The 23,808-nt window shown below is 44.4% G+C and overlaps 1 protein-coding gene across 1 annotated transcript; it reads right to left on the bottom strand.

Moving 5' to 3' along the window:
• Window positions 1-7,393: 7,393 nt before the first annotated feature.
• Window positions 7,394-19,288, bottom strand: LOC123180409 (zinc finger CCCH domain-containing protein 4). The gene is made up of 14 exons (XM_044592456.1): window positions 18,939-19,288; window positions 17,818-18,004; window positions 16,713-16,886; window positions 16,438-16,573; window positions 15,687-16,001; window positions 14,079-14,225; window positions 13,815-13,995; window positions 10,784-11,061; window positions 10,592-10,708; window positions 10,143-10,287; window positions 9,359-9,624; window positions 9,103-9,249; window positions 7,959-8,462; window positions 7,394-7,789 (listed from the first exon to the last, which is right to left on the bottom strand). Exons 1-14 carry the CDS (start codon window positions 19,063-19,065, stop codon window positions 7,580-7,582), a joined length of 2,934 nt encoding a protein of 977 aa, XP_044448391.1. The 5' UTR covers window positions 19,066-19,288; the 3' UTR covers window positions 7,394-7,579.
• Between the last annotated feature and the right edge of the window lie 4,520 nt (window positions 19,289-23,808).

Raw genomic sequence — 23,808 nt, forward strand, 5'->3', positions numbered from 1 at the left:
TCTTTCTAACTAGGTTGGTTCGAGAAAGAAAACTTCTTGGAGATCATTGCACACGAATGGGCAAAGCCTGTTAGTAGAAGAACTAGTATTGAGAGATGGCAAAATAAGATCAGACATCTGAGACCGTTTTTGCGAGGTTGGGCCAGAAATGAGAGTGGGATTTACAAACAAGAAAAAGAACGACTCACTCAATTAATTGAAGCGTTAGATTTAAAAGCCGAAAGTAATCTCCTTACGGTTAACGAGCAAAACTCCAAGTCCGAAGCTGAGCAAGGCTTACGAGCTCTTCTTAGAGAAGAGGAGCTCAAGTGGGCACTGCATGCTAAAGTGCTTAAGGTTGTCCAAGGGGATGACAATACACAATTCTTCCATATGATTGCAAATGGTAAACATAGGAAGAAGAAAATCATACAGCTTGAACAGGACGAGGGGACAATTATGGGGCATGAGAATCTGAAAGCTTATATTTCTAATTACTATAAACAACTTTTTGGGCATCCGCAAGCAAGTATGGTGGCCCTAGATGAATCTGTTTTTGGAGATATCCCTCAGCTCCAGGTAGAGGAGAATGATATTCTATCTGCACCGTTTACTGAGAAGGAGGTTCTGGATGCAATCTCACAAATGAAACCGAATAAAGTACGGGGACCAGATGGGTTTCCAGCTGAATTAGAAATGTTGGGATATTATTAAGGATGATCTTATGCCTATGTTTCATGATTTCTTTAATGGTCACCTAGAGTTGTTTCATCTTAACTTTGGCATGATTACGCTGTTGCCAAAGAAAGAAGAAGCAGTTCGGATCGAACAATTCAGGCCCATATGTCTTCTTAATGTGAGTTTCAAAATTATCACAAAGGTGGGTACCAATAGATTGACACAAATTGCTCATTCAGTGGTACAACCGAGCCAGACAGCGTTCATGCCAGGGAGACACATACTTGAAGGGGTGGTCGTTTTGCATGAAATGCTTCATGAAATCCATTTGAAGAAGCTAGATGGGGTTATCTTCAAAGTGGATTTTGAGAAGGAATATGATAAAGTTAAGTGGCCTTTCCTTCAGCAGGAAATGCGCATGAAAGGTTTTAGTGAGGCTTGGCGGAACCAAGTGGGTTCTCAAGTCCAGAAGGGTAGTGTCGGAATCAAGGTTAACGATGATATCGGTCATTACTTTCAGACACACAAGGGTTTGAGACAAGGAGATTCCATGTCTCCTCTCTTGTTTAATATAGTGGCCGACATGTTGGCCATTCTTATTGGTAGAGCCAAGCAGCATGGTCAAGTGGAGGGGTTAGTTCCTCATCTGGTCTATGGAGGAGTATCCATCTTGCAGTACGCTGACGACACTATCTTATTCACGGAACATGACATTGCTAAAGCGCGCAATATGAAACTTATATTATGTCTCTTCGAACAATTGTCTGGTTTAAAGATAAACTTTAACAAGAGTGAGTTGTTCTGCTTTGGGAAGACCAAAGACGAGCAAGACACCTATAGACAACTATTCGGGTGTGAATTAGGTTCTTTACCATTTAGTTATTTGGGCATACCGATTCACCACCATAAGCTATCTAATAAAGAATAGAAGTGTGTCGAATATCGAATTGAGAAAGAGCTGCTGGAAGGGCAAGCTTATGTCTTATGGAGGTCGGCTAGTGCTGATTAATTCGGCACTGACTAGTATGCCGATGTTCCTACTATCGTTCTTTGAAATTCTGAAAGGGGTACGGAAGCGGCTTGATTTCTTTAGATCTTGGTTCTTCTGGTAGTCAGATGAGGCCAAGAGGAAATACTGAGTCACGCGATGGGATATCCTTTGCCGACCAAAAGACAAGGGGAGTCTAGGTATTGAGAACTTAGAAATCAAAAATAAATGCCTTATGAGCAAATGGCTCTACAGGTTAGAGACAGAGCCGGAGGGCATGTGCGCACAGATTTTGCGCAATAAATATTTGCAGTCGAAAACGCTTGCCCAGGTTACCATGAGACCAACTGACTCGCCATTCTGGAAAGGGCTTATGAGAATGAAGGACTTGTTCTTTCGTAGGGTCAAATTCTTTGTTGGCAATGGGATGTCAACAAGATTTTGGGAGGATACGTGGTTAGGAGAGTCACCACTGGCTGCGCAATATCCCACCTTTATAACATTGTGCAACGTAAGGAGGATTACACAGGCACAGTTTTCCAAACAATTCCCTTGAATATTCAGTTCAGACGTGTGTTAGTTGGTGAGAGATGGACTGCCTGGATGCACTTGGATCGGAGATTGATAGATGTCCAACTCTTCGACCAGCCGGATTCGACGCAATGGAAATTAGCTAAAATGAGGTTTTCACGGTGAAATCTTTCTATATGGATTTGATTAATTCAGGTCCAATCTCAAGATCATTGCATATTTGGAAGATTAAGGCTCCCTTGCATATTCAAATTTTTATGTGGTTTGTCCACAAGCAAGTAATACTCACCAAGGACAACTTAATCAAGAGGCGATGGGTAGGTAGTTCACGTTGTTGTTTTTGTGATCATGATGAAACAATGCAACATTTATTCCTTGAATGCCCACTCGCCAAATTGCTTTGGAGAACAATTCATATAGCCTTCAATATTAATCCTCCAGTTGACATTGAGTCATTATTTGGAACATGGTTAGCTGGGGTGGAACATACTACTGCGGCTTGTATTCGGATTGGAATATGTGCGCTTATGTGGGCTATATGGAACTGTAGGAATGATTTAATTTTTAACCGACAACACAATTTAACTTTCTTGTAGGTTATCTTCAGAGCTACCGCATGGATCCGTTCGTGGTCCTTACTCACTCCTATGGACTCCAGGGAGCCTTTGGTTACTGGGTGCAACCAGTGGGAGATGGTAGCACGGGCTATATTCAACCGGTTCGGATGGTGGTCGCATAACAAGATAGGAGTTTAGGAAGTTTATCCTTCATATTGCCATACTAGTTGTGATTGTCAGCATGTATTTTCTTTTTTTTCATTTGCTTCGCTCCGCTTGCGAGCTGTAATACTTTTATAACTTTGTGATACTTCATGGATTTTTTTAATAAGATGGCTGCATGCATCATTATGATGCAGAGGCCGGGGGCACGCCTCCATTTCCTAAAAAATAGAGTGGGATTCCATGCCTTGGAGGAACTTTCCACATGAACATATAACAACTTTAAGGCACTTCCATGATAATTGGACGTCTAACAAAAATTAGAGTGGCGACGACATTAAAACCCAAGTTTGCAGTTGCAGCGCAACAGTGCTTACTGTACTCATTTGTGATGCCCCCAATTCGACCGTACACTAATCATAGACGTAGATATGTACGATCAAGATCAGGGACTCACGGGGAGATATCACAACACAACTCTAGACACAAAGTAAAATAATACAAGCTTCATATTACAAGCCAGGGGCCTCGATGGCTCGAATACAGAAGCTCGGAAGCACAAGAGTCAGCAGAAGTAACAATATCTGAGTACAGACATTAGTTAAACAAGACTGCCTTAAGAAGGCAAACACAAAAGCAACAACGATCGAAGAGGCAAGGCCTCCTGCCTGGGACTTCCTAACTACTCCTGGTCGTCGGCGGTCTCCAAGTAGCAGTATCCGTCAGCGGTGGCATCTAGCTCCAGGGATCCACCATCTGGTTGCATCAACCGGAGAGAAGAAGGAAGGGGTAAAAGGGGTAGCAAAGCAACCATGAGTACTCATCCAAAGTACTCGCAAGCATCAGATCTATACTAAGTATGCATTGGTATCAAATGGAAGGGTTGTACCCGTGGACTGAACTGCAGAATGCCAGAATAGGGGGGAAGGCCTAGCCTATCGAATACTAGCATCTTCAAGCAGCTCCAAGCATCTTGCAGCATGTAGAAGAGTAAAGAATAGCAGTTTATAATTAACAAGCATGTTGTAGAATTAATGCCCAAAGATCCTTCCTCGACTCCCTGCGAGGAAGCAATCCCGGGGCCACATATCCATCACATATCAAGTATCCATTTCTAGTTGTATAAGATCAGGATATAAGTCTGAACGTCCATTACCGTGGACACGGTATTCGAATATATATATTCCCTGCAGGGGTGCACCACGTTTTCCACACGCTTGATTACTCTGGCCGGACACGCTTTTCTGGATCAATGCCCGGCCTCGAAAGATCAACACGTCGTAGCCCTACCTAGGCTCAGCAAAGAGGTCCCCGCCGGTCTACATCCTAAGCACTCCGGGGTCTGGTCCCATCGCCCATTGGACTCCGGGTCGTTGTGCGCAAGGGGATACCAGCACCACCCATGAAGTGGATGGCACGATCTGGCCCGACCACAATGCTGAACTGGACATCTGACAAAGCTTCGGCTGATACTGCGATGTCGAGGCCCATAACTATTCTCGCGTGGTGGTTAGTGCGTAAAGGCCAGAGGCCAACTCAGAACAAATACCCAAACATGTTAGTGCATTAACAATTAAAGTAGTGACGGCTGTCAGGACAAGTCCGAAGCTATCACCCCTCCTGGGTGATACCGCTAAACAGCCAGCCGCCACCGTCACATCGCACGGGTGCTCTCCGGGCCCGCCCATCTTTCACCAATGTCTCTAGTAAAGTCAAGGTAACCGTGTGTCCAAACATCAAGCGGAAAAACCGAGGAATCACCCTCGGAGGATTCCACTCGATGTAATCATCAAGGTGAACGTAAGAGGAACCACCCTCGAGGTTCACACTTGAGGTGTTGCATGACAGAGCCGTATCGGAAATGGTGAAGGAGGAACCACCCTCGATGACCACGACCGAATAGCTACACTACAGAGATCTCATTAGGAGTGATGTATGAGGTTCCACCCTCGGCACTCGATGGTAACTCTGCAGAGTCGAGCAACAAAAAGGGGCATGATGTGATGTGAGGTGTCGGGCTCTGGTCGTCGATCACGTTGATCGAGTCGATGATGATGAAGTAGGGGCAACATGGACAAGCTGGGGGTCACTGATTGATCTCTAACCAACCTATACTAAGCAGTTTAGGGTAAGCAGGTAGGTAACAATAGCATGTACAAAAGCAGGCTATGCATCAGAATAGGAGCAATCAAATACTGTAGCAAAATCTAATGCAAGCATGAGAGAATGGAATGGGCGATATCGGGATGATCAAAGGGGGGCTTGCCTGGAAGCTCCGCTGAAAGGGAAGAAGTGGTCGTCGTCGACGTAGTCGATCATAGGGGCATCAGCAGCGGTCTCGGGGTCTACCGGAGAGAAGAGGGGGAAGAAACAGTAAATATAAGCAAACAGATGCAATACTATGCATGACATGACGAAACGTGATGCTAGATGTGACCTAACGCGGTACTACACAATACCGGCGAAGGGGGTAACATCCGGGAAAGTTTCCCCGAAGTTTGGCATTTTTGGACAGATGAATGAGAGGGGACGGTTGCATGTTTGCTATGCTAGGGGCACGTGACAGATGAACGGAGAGTGTATTCGGATTCGTCACGTCGTTCTGAGCAACTTTCATGTATAGAACTTTTTCATCTGAGTTACGAATTATTTTCTACGATTTTTCAACGATTTAAACAATATTCAGAATTTGTTATTAATTCGAAATTAAATAGCTAAAATGCTATGTGCACCCAGATCTGTGTACACAGAGGTGTACCAGAGGGTGACATGCGGGTCCAAGGGGTCCCAGTTGACCAGTCAACGTTTGACTGGTCAACAGGGGGTGGGGCCCCTGTCATTGACTAATTAAGCTAGTCTAACAGTTTAGTTAACTAAACAAGGTGATTAAGCTAATTAATTCTAATTAAACTAATTTAATTAAGTTAATTATTTTATTGTATTTTTTATCTTTTTTTAGGGCGTGGGGCCCATAGCCCAGTGGGCCACTGGGGCCAAACGGGCGGTGCTAACGGGTGCATCGGTGCCCGACGGGCGCGTGTGAGGCGAAACCCGCCCGGGCGCATGGCGAGGCCGCCGGGCGACAGGGAAGTCCGCCGGGCGCCGCGGGAGAGCAGTGCAGGGGAGGCGGCGGCAGTGGAGCCGGCGAGCCCGGGCGAGGGCGGCCGTCAGCGGGGTGCAGCGGAGCGCGGGGCGCGCGCGGGGAGGATGCAGCGCGGTGGACGGCTGCGGTGGCGCGGGAGGGCGGCACGGCACAAAGGGGAGAGGGAGGTTGGGGCGAGGCAGGCCGCGGCAGCAGCAGCGGAGCAGCAGAGAGTCAGTAGCGAGCAGGGGCGGCGCCGGCGCAGCAATAGCATGCAGCGACGGCGACGTGCAGCGCGGCGCGGTAGCAGTGGATGCAGCGCGCGCGGAGCAGGGCGACTGAGGGCCGGGGCGCCGGTGCGTGGTAAGGGGCGGTCGGCGCGTGCGGGCCATCGGCTACGGACGGAGGCGGGCGCTGCAGCGGAGCAAGCTGCGGGCGGGTCGAGCGGTGGTCGTGCGCGAGCCACAACGAGGCAGCAGGTAGCGGGAGCAGCCGCTAGCAGGGGAAGCGCCGCAGTGACGAAGCAAAGCGGCATCGGCGTCAGCGGACCGAGCAGCAGTGGCAACAGTTCGTAGCGGCGGCGGCAACGAAGTCGCGGGATTAGGCGAGCGGGACGATGTAGAGAGGGGAAGGATGGGGGCTCACCGCGAGCCCTTAGTTGTGCAAAGCGTGCTCGAGGGAGGCTCGGTGTCGCCGGAAGCCGTCGATGGCAGAGGCGAACAGCGTCGGGGAAGAAGAGGTCGTGGGCTTCGAAGGAGAGACGCGGAGCTCGAGCTCGTGGACGAGGTCGACGGGACGGACGGCAGAGGGGGTCGTGGACGCGTCGGGAGGGCGTGGGGTGCTCGGTTGCTAGGCGGGTGGCGAACCCATGGCGACGACGGCGACGGTCTCCTCCAGATCAAGTAATGGGCGAGAGGGGCGAATGGGGATCTAGGGTTCATCACGGGCGAGGGGGCGAGGTCTTATAGGCGAGGGGCGCCGGGCGATGGCCGCCACGATGCCGTCCTGGCCAGCTATGTGGGCCAAGGCCCAGGGGAGGGGCGGGTTTTGTTTTTCTTTTGCTTCTTTTCTTTTTCTTATTTTTCTTTTCTGTTTTGTGCTTTGCAAAATGTTTGGCTACAAGATTTCTCTTGGAAAATATGAAATGGTGCCACATAATTACTTTACAATATTTAGTGCTGCCATAAAAAGTTTGCTACACAATTAAAATAGCTTCAATATTTTAAGAATTAGAAAAGGCATTTATTTAATTGTTAAAGCCACTGTTTTATTATTTGAGTGCATTTAAATATTTTATAAAAATGTGGTTTCTACATGACAATTATCCTCAGATTATTTGCCACACTTTAAAACATTTTAGTTTTCCCGTTTGACAAATTTGAATTTGAATTTGGATCAACCGAGGTTTAGCAACAGTAAGAGTGGTGATGTGGCACCATTAACTTGGGATTACTGTAGCTTGATTATCCGGGTGTCACAATTATAGCCAGTGTGCCATAATATTTCTGTACAAACTGACCTGACAAAAGAACTACTTACTTCCAGCTTGCAAAACGATTTGACCTAGGAGTAGCTATTAACATGCGTATGACCTAGACTGGCCTAACTAGTCTCTGCAGAGGACTTGGCGCTCAATTCTCTTGTGTTGCAAAATCGCCGTGAGGATGGAGGATGCATGTTGAAAACGTAAGCAACTGGTCCTGCTACTCGCCCATCTTGTTGACGGATGCACGGAAACCATCCAAGAGGCACTCCATTCAATAGGAATGATTCACCCAGAAAGAAGAAACACTCTCTTGCCATTCTTTCCACCTATAAAAACAGCAGCCAATGTCTGTCATTTTTAGCAGTGGACTGATAAATAATGTTGCTTGTTGACTAAGCTGAGATTCGAAAGGTAATTCTCAAATGTTGAAACAGGCCATAGGTACCAGCAAATAAGTAAATAAACTACCATGAGTCATGCACACAAATGGCGTACCTGCATCTTAATAAATTTTGTGTTATTCATGATCAAGATGACCTGCAAACCAGATAATGTTTCCGGCAAGATCTTGAAGGCAATATACTCAAAGAACTTCTGCAATAGTTGGTGGTTGATTGCTTCACCAGAACCATAATCATCTAACAAAATAATTCGCTGTAATTTCGTCCAAGGAACTGGCAGTTCATGTTCACCTCCAATAGTTAGATGAGAAGGATCAGCGACATTCAGGACTATGCTGAGGTTGTTTGCAACTGAATTATGCTCAGCCGAATGCAGATCAGGTGTACGGGCAACTATCTTACGAAGTTCATGAGAAAACTTCAGATTTTTGTCATTCACGACAAGAATGTGACCATTTTCACCTCTAGTCAGCAACTTTGTCCAACCTATGTCAGCACGCCAGGGTAGTTCTTCTGGGTTTATTTCAGATGCAACTGATGAAGATATCAAAGAGTCACAATCATGTGGAAATGAACAAGAGCTGCCCTTTATACAACCCTGATCAGAGGAACAGCATGTCAGAAGAAAGGAGTTTAATTCATACCCATCGAGTTGTCAAAATACCAAGTTAACATAAACCTGCAGTTTTTTTTAACATATACTCCCTCCGTCCCGTCTCAAGATAAGTGTCTCAACTTAGTACAACTTTGTACAGAAGTTAGTACAAAGTTGAGACACTTATTTTGAGACGGAGGGAGTACATGCAGTTAGGTAGATACAATTTTAACCAAATGCATGTTGGCATAGTATCACTGTTGTCAATGTCATTTGACCTGTCACCACCACTTTATTCATAGTTTCATCAATGTGTTACATTTTATTAATTCATAGGGTAATATTACATTAAAGAATATGTCAAGTCCTTCGCTGAGGCAGGGAAAAGTGTTTTCAAGTAGTTCAGTAGAATCTTGAGGATCTAGGTTTGGAGTTCAGTTGGTCTGCATCCGGCTGTTTATAATATGATGTACTAGGTTGCAGGGATTGTGGTTACTACAATTTCAGATATGAAAATAGGGCAATCCTTCTATTAAAATATCTTACTCAACACACATATAAAAATAGCCAAATAACATTTCCTGCAAATGACGTGGGGAAGAAAGGACAGGTGAAAATAGCATGAAAGACCGCAACAGTCTACCTTTAATGTGAGGAAGAACTTGCATGCTGGTTTGGGGTCATCAGCCAAAATGTCAAAAGTGTTGTCAACATACTCCACCCACTTCTCACCTCCAAAGGCTGGTTGGGCATTACCACCAACTTGTTCATCTGCAAGTTGTATCTTCATCTGTGAACCAATCAAGAAGCATTATGTTTGCATGGAGAAAATATTTATTCTACATTATGTCTTGTATACGGGTAACTTGACAAGGCATAAGTTATATAATACAACTCACCTCTTTGATAGCCTTCTTCAGGTCATTAACAATGTCAGTGGCTGCAAAATCAGTTGCGGAAATATAAGGGTGTGAAGCACACCTCCACTGTGAATCTAAATGAGAATTATCAGCTTCCAACGAGAATAAAGGCATATGCTCTGGCTCCGGCAATTCAGGGTCACGACATGCATGGTGGAATTCAGAGGTCTGAAGGTACTTTGGAGGACTGATTTTCTGAAGAAAAGGAGGCCTAAAGCGGTGCAGTGTGCTCATAATATCATCATCTGTTTAAAAGAAAAGAGTTAACAACAAGAAATATCCATGTATTGTATTTTTGGAAAGCATTTTGATAATTGCACTTCTACGAGTAGGTCCTCACACGAACTATGTATATTTCGAAGGAACAGAAAACACTGATGTATATAACACACTAGGCTACAGCAGGCAACCCTTTCTACCATCTTATGTACATTTTCAAACTTTTAGTGGAAAAAACTATGATAATGCAAGAGTATCTGGCGCACATCAATAGATGCAAATTGTGCAATCAAAACACACATACTAGTGGGCAGTGGCGAAGCTAGCACAGGGTTTTATACCTAGGGCTAAGCTATCTTAAGTGATGCACTTTAGTGATTTTTTATATATTAATTCTAACAAGAAATTACAAAGGCTATTATCACTAGGCCTAGGGCTATAGCCCCAACTGCCCTAGGCCTGTCTCCGCCACTGCTAGTGGGAGTACCTACTCCTAGTACAAAATCCACTTCACAAACTTTTTATCACAAGTTAAAGGACATACAGATTTCAGAGATGTTGTTAAGTGCTTTCGGCACCAGATTGTGAAATCTACACCAGTCTTCTTCATTTTTCAAGATCAAGGGCCCAGATGCATTTGATTCTTCGTTCTTGGCTATATTTATCAGGCACTCCAGACGAAACTTATCCTGGAAAAAAATAGAACATGTAACTTTAGTGAAAACAAAATAGTGCTAACAGAATCCAAAAAAAAGTACATTTTGGTTAATCAATAATAATTTTCATTAAGGCCCATGATATATCATCCTAGCATTAGCCATCCATTAGGAAAGGTACTACCAGAAAATGATATAAAAAGATAATGAGCGTTTATATTTGTAATTGTTAGTAAAAAGGACTTGAAAGTTAATACTAGAAATTTCAAAAAAAAAACTAACAAAAGGCCCTCAACCAATGTACAGGGTATTTTGTTACAGATAAGATAGGATGTACCTTAAACATATACTGCCAAAATTGAAATGCCCGAAGATTTCCGATGAGTGTAGCTTCCTTCTTGCCAATTTGTTGAGAGCTACCCTCATCAAAGTAATTGTCTCTAATCTTCTTGCGCTGTAAAACATAAATTAGGACATAAGCATGTTCTATTGTTATACAAGCATCTCAATAGATGTAACTAGAACATACCATTGCTTGATCACCAAAAGGTTGCAGTATAGGAAGTGGTTGAATGTCCAACATAATGCCTATCAGGATTCCTTCATGGAGATACCCCATCTCACCAAATTTCAGGGTAAGAACAGAAGCACGGAACGATAACGGCAAACTATTGAGCAAATAGCCATAAAAACTGGGCTGATACCCTCCACTCAAAGCTGGCTGAACCGCATCAATTTGAACAAGAGTCTCTAGTGCATCTTTAATAACAGCAGACTCTGGTGGATTGAGAATTTTTTGCAGCAGGACTGGCGACAAAGAGTGACAGTTAGTGATAATATTACCTTTTTTTGATAAAGAGTGAGAATATTAGCTTAATATAAATATATACGCGAGTTACACAGTGTATAATGATCCCACATACCCAAATACGTTTTGTTTTAAATGCATGTACTCTGTTTTTAAGATCTTGCTGACTAATATGCAAAGAAGTATTTGGTGTTTTTTCTAACTTCAATAACAAATTATTATAAGGTCAAGTTCTTCATCTGGCTCGCTAGCCTCAACCGATGCTGGACGGTGGAGCAGCGGGCGGGCCATGGACTGCAACATGTGCTGGCCTATTTATTCTGCGACCAGACGCTGAACAATGAGGCACCTGCTAGTCGACTACCGCTTTGTGCTGTGGACCTGCAACGAATTCCTCTCTTGGTTGTGATCGACCTGACGCCCGCCAAGACCCGGCAAGGACCCCTTCGAATCATTGAACGGTGGTTCACAGCACACAGCGCCACTCCAAAGCCGGTAAGGAAATGCCCTAGCTTCCATGTACTCCTCAGCTATTGGGATGATCTGGAAGCACAGGAACGGCTGCACATTCAACTGCAATCAGCCTTGCCATCTACGCTTAGTCTATCAAATCAAGGAGGACGAGGTGAACTGGGCGTGCGCGGGAGCACTAGGTCTTAAAAGGTGTCCCTCTCATGTTCTTGAGATTTCCATTAATTTTTTTTGGGCACAATTGTAACCTTAGCCAACTTGGGCTTGTAAATAGTACTACTAGTATTTATATATATCCAATTCATCAAGACGCAAGCTTTGAATTTTCTCAAAAAAATACGTAACAAATTATTATAGAATTTAGAAGTCACATCTATATATTAATGGCTGTATAAAGTGTTAAAAAATGCACACTTGGGGACACTGGATAAAATATTTAAATACGAACAATCCAACTAATAATGAGCATCAAAACGGAAATTCTTACTACAATGATGACTAAGTAGGCAATTGTTATGACCGGCATATTAGGGGCTTAGCCCAGTGAGTTGTGGCCCAAGTTATCTTATCATTATTAGGGGCTTAGCCCAATTATCTTATCGTTATTAGGATCGTTTGCTTAGGAGTCAAGTAAACCTCTTTATATAAGGAGAGGAGATGTATCAATCTAATCAAGCAAGAAGCAATCATTATCCTCCATTGCTTTGTTGACGCCATGGATGATCTGGAAACAGCGCAACAAATGCATCTTTGAGGGCGCCCAGCCCCTGGTTCAGGTCCTGGTCTCGAAGATCAAAGAGGAAGCCAAGGAGTGGGCAAGAGCGGGCGCCCACGGCCTACGCGTCATCCTGCCGCCCACCTGGGACGTGCACTAGTTTCGCTGACCCTGATTTGTAATTTGTAACTGACCTCCTAGGAGGATTGTATCAAAACTCCACCTTTTCAATGCAATGAAATGCAAAAGCCCTTTGCATTTTCTCGAAAAAAAGAAGCAATCATTATTTGCTCAGCTTCCCGAAGGGAGCCGGGAGACCTAACCCTAGCCGCCTCTTGCACCGCCGCCGCCTCTTCTTCATCGCGCCACGGCGCCCCGCCGCCAGCAGCCGCGATCGCATCTCCGTCAACCCTCCCCCTTCCCGTACAACCTACGCCCTAGACCAGGTAGGATCCTAGCTCCTACCAGCAATCTTGAAAATTTGAAAAAATAAATGATGATTCTGATGTCTTAAGATGGGCACAGTGATAATTCTGTAAAGGGTTTTTGCCTCAGTACGGCGCTATAACAATTATTACAAACCTTGAAGCAAAAGTGGCTAATGATGCCAAAGGAAATCTGTATTGACAGCAACGGGCTTGATTATCTTTATCCTACTCAGATCGTAGATTTCTACTTATCCATGTCCTTTTGAAAATACTAATACATTATACATAGACCTAATCAACCAGGTCTAAGGTCATCTTGGCTCCCTATGTAAATTCTGTCGCTGATTTGTATATTAGTTCATCTCTTGCTGCACCCGCGAATGAAGTTTTGCTCATGGAAGCATGGTGACTGACTGCATGCAGAATGCTGCATGATTTTCTCTAGGAGGACAGGAACAGCCTGTGGAAAACTGGAGGAAGACAAGAGGACCGCATGAAATCTAATTATTCAATTGCTGAACTATAAACTAAACAGGAGTGACTATTTTATTAATCTGTATGTGGTTCAACATCCCAGCAAGGAACCAGCAGTTCCAGTGCAGCAGAAACTAGCAGTTACTGGAATTCCCAGATCCAATCAAGAATTGGTAGTTCAGACACGCATCTTAGTTAACTACAAGTAGAATTTGCTCTGATCCTCTTCTATATCTCTCGTTGTCACCGGCATTCCTTAGTTGATATAATATGGTTACTAGATAGACGCAAAGAAGAAGCCTATTCTCTTAAAAGAGAAGATGAAAGCAATGCACCACGAACCTAGCTTACCAAAGCTTCCTAGAAACTTCTGTGTAGATATTGGACTGATTCTTTGTCACACTCTACAGTACAGCAGAAAGATGTGAACACATTAACAATAGTACATATGATGCAGATCATTCTCATTGAAAGAAATATCATACTGTAGTTAAGAGCAAGTTGCACAAAGCCCATAAGTACAAGTGAGGAGGATGCATCAAGGTCACAGAATTCTAGAATTGCTCCTTTAGTTCACTGTTCTTGTTTTCGCACTATATTTTACGTTCATAATCCCAGCACAGAAACATCAATCAAGATTATTTCAATTGCAGAGAAAAATTACCGGTGGGATCATTCATAGCTCTGGACTCTGCACAACATATCATGAGTGCTTGCTCTCTTATGGATAAACTTAAAATGGCAGGGCTTTCATGATCAGGAAAGGTGTTGTAAAATGGCTCTGTTACCAAGCGAAAAATTTGACCATCACAGGTCCGGCCTGTCCTGCCTTTCCGCTGCTCAGCCTAGAAAAGTTATAACTAGTATCAAACTTGAGTGTCAAAAGTAAGTTTAATATAAATAGCATCAGTATTTTTGTGATATTAACCTGGGACTTGGAAATCCATACAAGCTTAACTGAGTTAATTCTCCTGACTGGATTCCAGTAGACTTGCAATGATCTGCAGGAATCAATAACATAAGCAACTCCTGGAATAGTGACAGACGATTCAGCCATGTTTGTCGCCAGTATAACCTGCAATTAAAAGATTCAACTGACTGAATGAAAGGATAGTTCATTGCAAAATAAGAGGACATTGCTCCAACTATGTAAACATTGTATGCATCCATGCTAAACTTCACCTCTCATGCATCCTGTTATATTCATTCAGTTACAATTTTTGTGGTTACCTTCCCTCAGAAAACTTCTGTGGTTACCATAGTCGATTTATAGACTAATACTAGTAGGGGGCAGCCGCACTGGTGCCCTTGTGGCTAAGGATCAAAACACAGGTCTGACTGTACTTCGTATAGTACAACGTGTGCCTACTAGTACAGTACCAGTACAGAATCAAATTCTAGGAAATGTGAAGTGAGAGGGTGACAAGTGCTACAATGCAAACTTTAGGGGTCAAATACAGAACTTATCATGAAGTTTTGTCACATTAGATCTTTGATAGTGGATACAAGCTTTGCATATACCCTATGAATGTATCTATCCTGTAGAATTTGCCCCATGTGATGCTATGCTACATTGGATAGTTTTATAACGAAATCTATGCAAATATTTTAAATGACTGTCTGAGTATACAGACAAGTACGGAGTTCAATTTGAAGTGGAGAGTTTTTCTTCATAGGAATCTAGGCTATTAATACTGATCTATGCAAAGCCTCCGAATTTTTTGCGATATTCTTGTGATCCAAAAGATCCTCAAACTAGCTACAGTGTAAATGTAACTGATCGCTATGATTTATATTGATCCAATTTTGTTCCAAACTTAACTAATGATGATGATGATTAGCAACTCCAAACAAGGAGGGGGTTAAAGATACTGGATGCTACAATATCCTAAACAAAGGTCCTCCAGCACACCACTCCTCCACACACCACCTCCCAGAATCAGAATTTATTTATTTTCCATGTTATTATTCCCCCAGAAAAAGTGAGGCCTGATCCCTGGTCCTTACATTGGATAAGGCACATGGTGGAAAAATAAACAAAATTGGAATCCATATGTTGCCGACCGGTGGTAGGAAAATGGATCTATCCCGAAAATGAAGAGAAATGTCGTTTTGGCAATTAGCCATTGCAACAATACAATGGCAGTTAGCAAATAATGATAGTGATATTATATGTTAGAGATCGTCCGGGATTCGTGTTTGTGGTATACCATATATACCACCTGTAAGTATTCGTGTTTGTGGTATACCATATATACCACCTGTACATGTACTTGGCCTAGAGAGCATGGGAATACACAAATTGCTATTCCAGTATCAAGGTTTCGATTATCATGTTCTGTTCCATAAATACAGCATAGAATACGTACCCTAGTCCATACGTTCCATAAATACTATTACTCCATGTGCATTACGCTCTAATTTTAGCATTATGCCTCACTACTAGCACCACATAGCTTAAAAGTACGGGCAAGTATTTCAGGTATAAAACATGCTGTTGAACTACTAAGTTAAATTGGAATATAACAACTTTTACCTTTCGGCAAGACTTTGAGGCCTTCATAGTTTCAAGAGCTTCATCAGTGTCAATGCTGCGATGAAGAATATGTATCTTGAAAATTGAACAACCAGACAACACATCCCATTGCTGCTCCAATGCATAGTATGTTGGAAGAAAAACCAAAATACCCTTTTCAGTGTCTCGTTCACTTTCATGTATGTGCAACAATAACTTGTTGATAAGTTGATACACGTCAGGACTAAGATAAGCTTCTGCCTTGCAATCTAGTCCAGGGCAATACTTCGTCCGGGGTGATTCAGTTTCAGAATCCATCTTCAGAATATCAACAATCTGAACAGCATTCCACTGTTATCAGGTGATAAGCAATAGTAAGGGAGCAAAGTAGAAGGTGTTAACCTAACATATTGATTGTGTAAAAAATTGACAAACAAAGATGGTCCAGGAAAGGTACTCCTCCATCCCACCATTGCTACTAGTGCTACTACTTTTTTTCTATTACTGACAGCATTAATAATTATTATAATAGAAACAATAACAGTAATGAAGTTGGCGTGTTATGGTGCGAAAATAAAATATGTGAAAATGACCAAGTAATATATCAGAATGTTAAATCCGTTGTAAAATATATGAACAAGCAAATACATAAACTACAGCATGTTTGGTACTCAGATATTGTAAAAATTAGAAGGTACATCATGCAACTTGGAATATATTAGACAGTGAACAAGGATAATTCACTCATTTTGGAGCAAGAATCAATACATACCTGCTCAAGATATTGGACTTTTCTCTGGAAGTTAGAGCATGAACTGCTCGGGATGGTAATCAGTTCAACCTTTCCAATATCTTTAAAGTACTCAACATATTGTGTGCTATCAATGGTAGCAGACATTAAAACTAGCCTATGTGAAGAGTGGCATGACATGTATTAGCAATCAGCAGGAAGGAGTTGAGATCATTTCTATGGTAGACAGAAACCATCAATATGAAAAATAAAAAAACTGAATAGAATACACTGATGCTTGTTACCAGAGTACATACCTTGAGTCATTCGTCGTCATCATAAACTGCTTGACATAAGCAAGGACAAGATCAGATTCCACAGACCTTTCATGAATTTCATCAAGAATGATAACCTTATATTGCAATGCAGCAAAGCCCTTATGACGCATTTGCTCCAACACAACACCAGCTGTTTTGAAGACAATTTTTGACCTGATTCATACATTAAACAAGACTGAAAGTCAATGCCATAGCAGTGCAGCCGAAATGATTTACAACAAAATTGTCAAGTGGGTAAGAATGGATCATGAGGTTCAGATGGATAAGATACTTAAAATAACGTAGAAGGCTATATGTTGGAAATTTGGAGTCAGAGAAGCTAAAGTAGAGATTAAGCTGCCATTATCACTGAACTGCATGCTAACTATCCAGATCATCTCCTACCTCAGCAGTATAATGAAGATTAGGAAACTGACATTATATTTCATTCTAGGCAAGGATGACACTCCAAACTGACAGGTGCTAAAAGCCTAAAAGATAAGAAGCAATATATTTTATTTGTATATGCATATGCATTATTAATTTTGAAATAATCAGTATTGAATTGCCAATATAAGTAAACGCAAAATCAAACAAAATCATTAATGCATGTAGATAACTGGATATACATATGAATGTTAAAACATGTCTGCATGACTAGTACCAAAAGTGCATGCCACAAGTCATATATTTAAGTGGGATAACAAAAATTAATGAACAACAAGGATTCAAGGAATACAGGTGTATAGCATGATTTTCCAAATTTTTTTTCAAACAAGGTGGATTTCCATTTTCAGCTGCCATGGGTCAACCTACCCCGAGTAATCTATACTGCCTGCAGTTCAGTTTGGAAGATATAGTCATACTGATTTCTTTAAGGCTCCTAAGCATTCTATGTCCATTTTCACAAAAATCGTAGCACCAAAGGTCGTATGTGGAGTAGTTCCGATCCTTCAAGTATACTTGATGTGGCTGCCTAAGCTACGGTAGTCTGCACAATAATGTCTGTCGAGATCAACACAGAAGTAGAAGGAATATTCTAATGAATGCACTACCTAGAGTGGCCTATATGATGGGGCCACCGATTCACAAGGAAGGAAGTTACCTTGTCGAGATGAGATTGGTCATATTCGAGTGGCCTATATGATATCCAACCTCTTCTCCTAGCTCCCAATTGCGAGACTGAGCCACCATTTGAGCAAGGGCCACCACCGCAAACCTCCTAGGCAGTGTGCACATAATGGGCTCCAGATTTTCCTCTAGGAGGAATTGGGGAATCATGGAGCTCTTTCCTACAACGAGATAAACAAGGGGACCATATACATTATCAGTACAAAAGAAGGCCTAAATTTACATCTGAGCGCAGGACAGAATATGTCAAATTTAGACTGAACGTGCTGGTGTAAACAGAGCAATCGGAAACTTGGCATCACGTGAAGGAAGCCACATGGATGGAATCAGCACCATAAAATGGAAGCGACGAATGTAGCTGAGTGTAGCACGAAATCTACAACAAGCGGACGCAACAAGCAATGAACAAATCTGAACTGAACCCCACACGTACTAGCACCAGAGAAATCAAAATACGAAGAAAAGGGGGTCGCCATCGACCGTGACAAATATGGCACCATCCCGCCCCAAAATCCCTGCCGGCTTCATCATCCACTTCCCCTAAAACCTGTGAAGGGGACAACGGGCCCCGTGGCCAAGGTTTCAGTCGCTCAGGAGTTGTTCCCAATCCAGCCGAAACTCTGCTCCAAGACCCTCACGCACTAGCGCCAGAGGAAACCAAAATTCAAAATACGAAGAAAAGGGGAATCTGAGAAAAAATTGGAGGGTGATGCGTGAGTACTAGAAGAATAAGGGGTCGCTCTAGACCGAGAAAAATGCAGCACCATCCTGGCCCCAAACCCCTGCTGTGCTCATCCTCCACCATCCGGGTCCCCCCTAAAACCTGCGAAGTGAACGAGGTCTCCCAGGGCCGAGACCAAGGTCTCAGTCGAAGTTGTAACCCCGCTCCGGAGTTCCTCCCAGCCCCTCGGAAACTCTGCTGCGCCGCCACGCCACCCACTGCGCCCCCCAAAAACCCCAACGAACAAACAGGCAGAGGAAACCCAACGGGCAGCAGCGGGAAGCGAGCCGGCCTTCTTTCCAAATGGCGCCGTCAAATCACCCAGAGCGCGAGCAAGCTGCCGAAGCAGAGAGAAGGGAGGGGATACTAATTACCGCATCCGGTGCCCCCGACGATGATCGTGACGCGGTTCTCCTTCACCGCCTGGACGATCCTGCCGCGCAGAGCCTCCACGACGCGCGTCGGCCGCGGCCGCGCCGCCTCCTCTTCCCCCTCCGCCATGGCCAGCCTCCCGAGGGGGGCGGCGAGGGCCTTCGCTCCTTGCAATGCAAGTTTCGGCTCCGCGCCTTTTTGCTTGGGCTCTCGTCGCTCGGCGGGCGGCCTTCCCTTCGCTTCCCTCTCTGTGAGAAGGGTGGCAGCTTTTTGACGGGGCAGGCGGAGCCCCCGGTGTGTGGACGGTGGACCGAGCCTAGGAGAGCACGTGACCAGCGCCCTCTGCTGTGTGGTGCATCAACACCGGGCCCACGCACGTAGGATCGAGTCCCAGCCTCCCGCCGCTACGAACCCAAGTTACTTTTCACTTCCATTCACTCTGTTTTTCACAGCTGGCAACAGCGGGGCCTCGGCGTAGGGCATGTTGGTTGACTGCCACGTTGAGCAGCGCGTCAACTCCGAAGAGACAAAGGTACTTCGTTTCAACTCCAAACTGTGAAGTAGTATAAAAATTCTGAAAAAAATGTGAATGTTCACAGGATAAAGATAAGTGTGTGCAGCCCCTAAAAGTTTCTACTCCAAACTCAAAATATACATAGAGATAAAAAAACAAATGCAACATGAATAGTGTCGCAAAAAGACGAAAAAAGATATTCACATTGGAATTTGTCTTTTTCGTGTCTCTATGTGTATTTTGAGTTTGGAGTTGAAATTTTTAAGGGTTGCACACACTTATATCTTGTGAACATTCATAATTTTTTCATACTTCAAATTTTCAATTTTGTGACATTGTAGCATGATAGCACCTGATATTCTCCCCTTCTTGTGGTGCTAGAAAGAGTCAGGGGCGGCGCCAGCGTAGGGGCAGGTATGGGCGGCCGCCCCGGGTAGCTGTAATATACGCTTCAAATACCTGTTGATTTATCCATCTCAGTAGGCAGTATTGATTCGTTTTTTAGTAGAGGAACATCATGAGATAAGGAACGGACATCAAACAATTCTCTTTGCAAACGTATGCTAGCACTTAAGTGGCCCAGTTGGGGCCCAAATAAGATAGTGCATCTCTCCTCCGCGTGAGATGGATGACTCCAGCAAAGCTATTCCGTGCATCTATTGCTGAACTTAGCAAATCCGGGCCCTTAAACTTCTACGGAAGCGCATAGGCGAGTTCGCGCACTGTGATCGATCACCCCTCAGATGTTCTCTTTCACAACCGGGTACATAATTAGCAAATCATCAAATTCATACAATTGTGTGCAATGTAACACCTCGTCTAATCTTCGCTGACGCCCGTCTTTGGTTTTTCCCTTCCATGCCCATGTCCGTCGCCCATGAGACCCGCAAAGTGAAGATCCGGTGTTGGAAAGGAAGAGTCGACATGGGACATGGACTAGCCCACATGCAACACGAGGCGCCGCCGGCTGTCTTCCATGCCCAACTCTTCCTTGTCGAAACCCGTGGCCTGGAAGTCATTGGTCGACGTGAAGTCCACAATAGACATAGACGGTCGGCTCATGGTCAGATATGGGCTCAACCACCCTGCAGGTTGTGATGTATGTCGTCGTTTACCTCCGACTCGAAGCTCAATGTTGCAGGGAAGACGCGCACCGAAGAGGTTGCATCGTCGCCCCGACATTGGGGTGCCACACGGACCGCACTGCCTTTGGGGTGCGGCTGAAATGCAAAATGGTCACAACCACTCGACCATGTTTCAAGTAGTCCTAACCTAGTTGTCGCCCATGTCCACTCCTATCATCGCCGTCTCTCGGACACAAAGCTCTGCGGATACTAGGCACATGGCTAATCGCAGAACAAGAAGAAGTTGTGCCTAGTGCAATGCCTGAAGCGACATGAGTGGGTGGCAGCGGCGGCACGCCATCGAGCTTGCGCAAATGAAAAGATGTAGTTTGCAAGGGCAACATTTTGAACCATTAGTTTTGTTAAATTTTTAGAGCATATAGCTTCACATTTGAATTTTATGAGTTTTGGTTCAGCGGACTTGCATTCGTGCATTAAAAAATTTGGGCCCTCATTATTTCGCCTGTGGTAACTTCAATTCTTGGATCCGCCACTGGAAAAAGTAGAAAGAAGCATCTACAGACCTCGCCCAAATACTAAGAGCATCTACCAAAAGACATACCAAAATCCGCCTCTCATATTCGCGGACGCGCTCGACGCTCATTTTTAGTCCATTGCAATTATATACCTCAAACTTCACTCACAAATTCATATTAGATCATGCAACACACAAAAGTTACATAAATATATGCTACGTAGATAAACCTGGCCTACTCGTTGTTGGAGATGCAGACGACGTCCGACTCCTAGGGGATGGCAGCCTCCTGCGACGGCTCCGGCTCCTTGTCGGACTCCATGTCTGCGAAGATTGCGTCTGTCTCCGCCCGTCGGTCACGGATGCAGCGGTGGTTTACCTCCACCTCCACCTTCGAGCGGATGGAGTCTAGGATGGCATGTTGTTCGCCTGCCTTCTCTTCTTGGACGACCTCTAACTTGCCCATCACGTCGGCCATGCCTAATCTGGCTTGGGAAACCGGAAGCACCGGCTCCGCCTCGCCATCCTCCCCCCTTCCTCCTTCTCCATCGCTACATTCGGCGCCAGCTCCTCCTCCTTCTCCTCCGGAGAGTCTGGAGGCAGGATGGTTGCAATTTGAGCGGCGTGCTATGCCCGGATCTACTCTAGGAGCCGCAGTCGGCACTCCAGAGTGAGGATAGCGTAGGTGGTTATCCGCTGACAGGCCGGAATTGCGGACAACGAGCTGCGAGTGGATGGGTGGGTGGCGGTGCAGAGAGGGGGGTGGATGCGGCTAGGGTTAGGTGTCATCGTCCGACTTGAATACTCGGACTTGGCACCTTGAGCGTCACGGCGGAGCGGTTCCACTAATGTGTCCTTACCACCCTCATCAAAAATCAGAGGAGACGTGCATCTGACCGATTTAGTGTGAACATGATGGTTGACTATTTTGGTCGGTGAATCGGGATTTGTCGATCGCTGGTGTCAGTTTCTCCACTTCTTTGCGACGACATTTTGTTGTGGGATTTTGAGGTACACCGTGGACAATCTATTTTTCTCCGAGTTTGGGTGCTAGGGATTCGTGACGATGGAGCGGGTGCTCATGGAGGCGGTGGTCATTTCTGCTTCATTTCATGGCGGGTTTTTTGTGGTGTCTTGCGGGTTTAGAGACAGGGATCATTGATGGGGCAGCGCCGTGACACGATGGCGGTGTTTCAATTGCTATCAGATGCAATAGGGTTGCCTACTGTTGCAGTCTTTGTTGGCATCATCGTGGCAGGAGGGGCCCCAGTGCTCGTCGGATTTAGTGTGAACATGGTGCGGTCACGGCTGCACGAGTATGGGGAGGGACGTTGTTTGCTTTTAGTGTTTTTCTAGGCTATGTGGCTGAGTTCTTGTGTGCAATTTTAGGGTATTTTATCCCCATCTAGTGGTCGGGGCGCGCCCTCATGCCTCCTGAGGTATGCTTGTGTGCTCCTAGCTTGGTTATGCACATTGCGCGCCAACCTATATGTTACTCACGTACTACCTTATTATGACCGTTAAGATGATAATTTTCTAAGAGCATAGAAAAGTGAGGTTATAGTTGAGCACAACACCATGGCAATTCTAGTTCTGCATCTCGAAAAGAATAGCACTCTTAAGGCACGAATAAAACACTTTTATTTGATTAAAGCAATTTAACGAGAGAGGAAACAACATGTACCTATGGCTCAATTTTATGCGAACACATATGTCAAAGAGAATTTTTTACATATTTGTTTATCAATAAATGCAACATACAAAAGTATTCACGGATTTAGAGGAAATACTTAGCTACAAGCTAGAAACAGGCTAATCTCTACTACTATAATGCACCAGTTTTGAACTTGGATTTACACGCCGTCAGCAGTGTTCCCGCCAGAGCAACTATCCTAGGTCGTTCGTGGTACATATCCGACGGCCATAAACCTGGCGCATCTGGGTATCCTCAGTCGTTGATTTCAGGGATCGAACAAGCAGTGCTTTCTGCAGGTAGCTCGGTCTTTCTCCAGAAACTTCATGCAAAAGCTAGCGGGCCTAGGCATGGGGCGATTGCACTGTGGTAGACTGGAGCCTGGAGCAGCTCAATGACCGCACCGCATTGTCACTACTAGTGGTTGGGGCGTCACCCTGTGACGCCGCTTGAGAAGAAATTGTGCGCATGTTTCCATTTAGAAAAGATACATAGAGTCCTTGTTTCCGTCTAAAAAACATCTCAGAAAAAATCCTCACCTTCATCAAAGAAAAGAAAAAAAATAAAAAATACCACGGCAGCCTATCAACGAGTGTCCCTTTGCATAACCCTTCATTTAAAAAATACCAGTGGTCCTCACCTCCATCTAAAAAGAAAAAATACATTTAAAAATAATCCACACATTTATCTAAAAAAATCCAAAAGATTTCTCACGGCGCCAACCAGCTTGCGCCACATGGCATAGCTGGCTGGACACCCTTCACGCGTAGCTTAATGGGTTTAAAAAATACCAGTGGTCCTCACCTCCATCTAAAAAGAAAAAATACATTTTAAAAATAATCCACACCTTTATCTAAAAAAATCCAAAAGATCTCTCACATCGGCCAACCAACTTGTGCCATGTGGCATAGCTGGCTGGCCGCCCTTCACGCGTAGCTTAATGGGTTTAATTGCAGCACAACCGCATTTTTCTATAGCTTTTCTTTATTTCTTCAGGTGGCCGCACCCTAGATGATGTGCAATTTTATTTTTATTTTTTAGAGAAATATGTTGAGCAAGTGTACGT

Source organism: Triticum aestivum, chromosome 1D, assembly GCF_018294505.1.
Source record: "Triticum aestivum cultivar Chinese Spring chromosome 1D, IWGSC CS RefSeq v2.1, whole genome shotgun sequence".
Classification (NCBI taxonomy): Eukaryota; Viridiplantae; Streptophyta; class Magnoliopsida; order Poales; family Poaceae; genus Triticum; species Triticum aestivum.

Coding starts and splice junctions, on each gene's coding strand:
- LOC123180409 (XM_044592456.1), bottom strand. CDS start 19,065: ATGGCGGAGGGGGAAGAGGAGGCGGCGCGGCCGCGGCCGACGCGCGTC. Junction 16,574..16,712: donor ATGACGACGAATGACTCAAG/GTATGTACTCTG, acceptor CTCTTCACATAG/GCTAGTTTTAATGTCTGCTA. Junction 9,625..10,142: donor TAACAACATCTCTGAAATCT/GTATGTCCTTTA, acceptor TCTTTTAAACAG/ATGATGATATTATGAGCACA.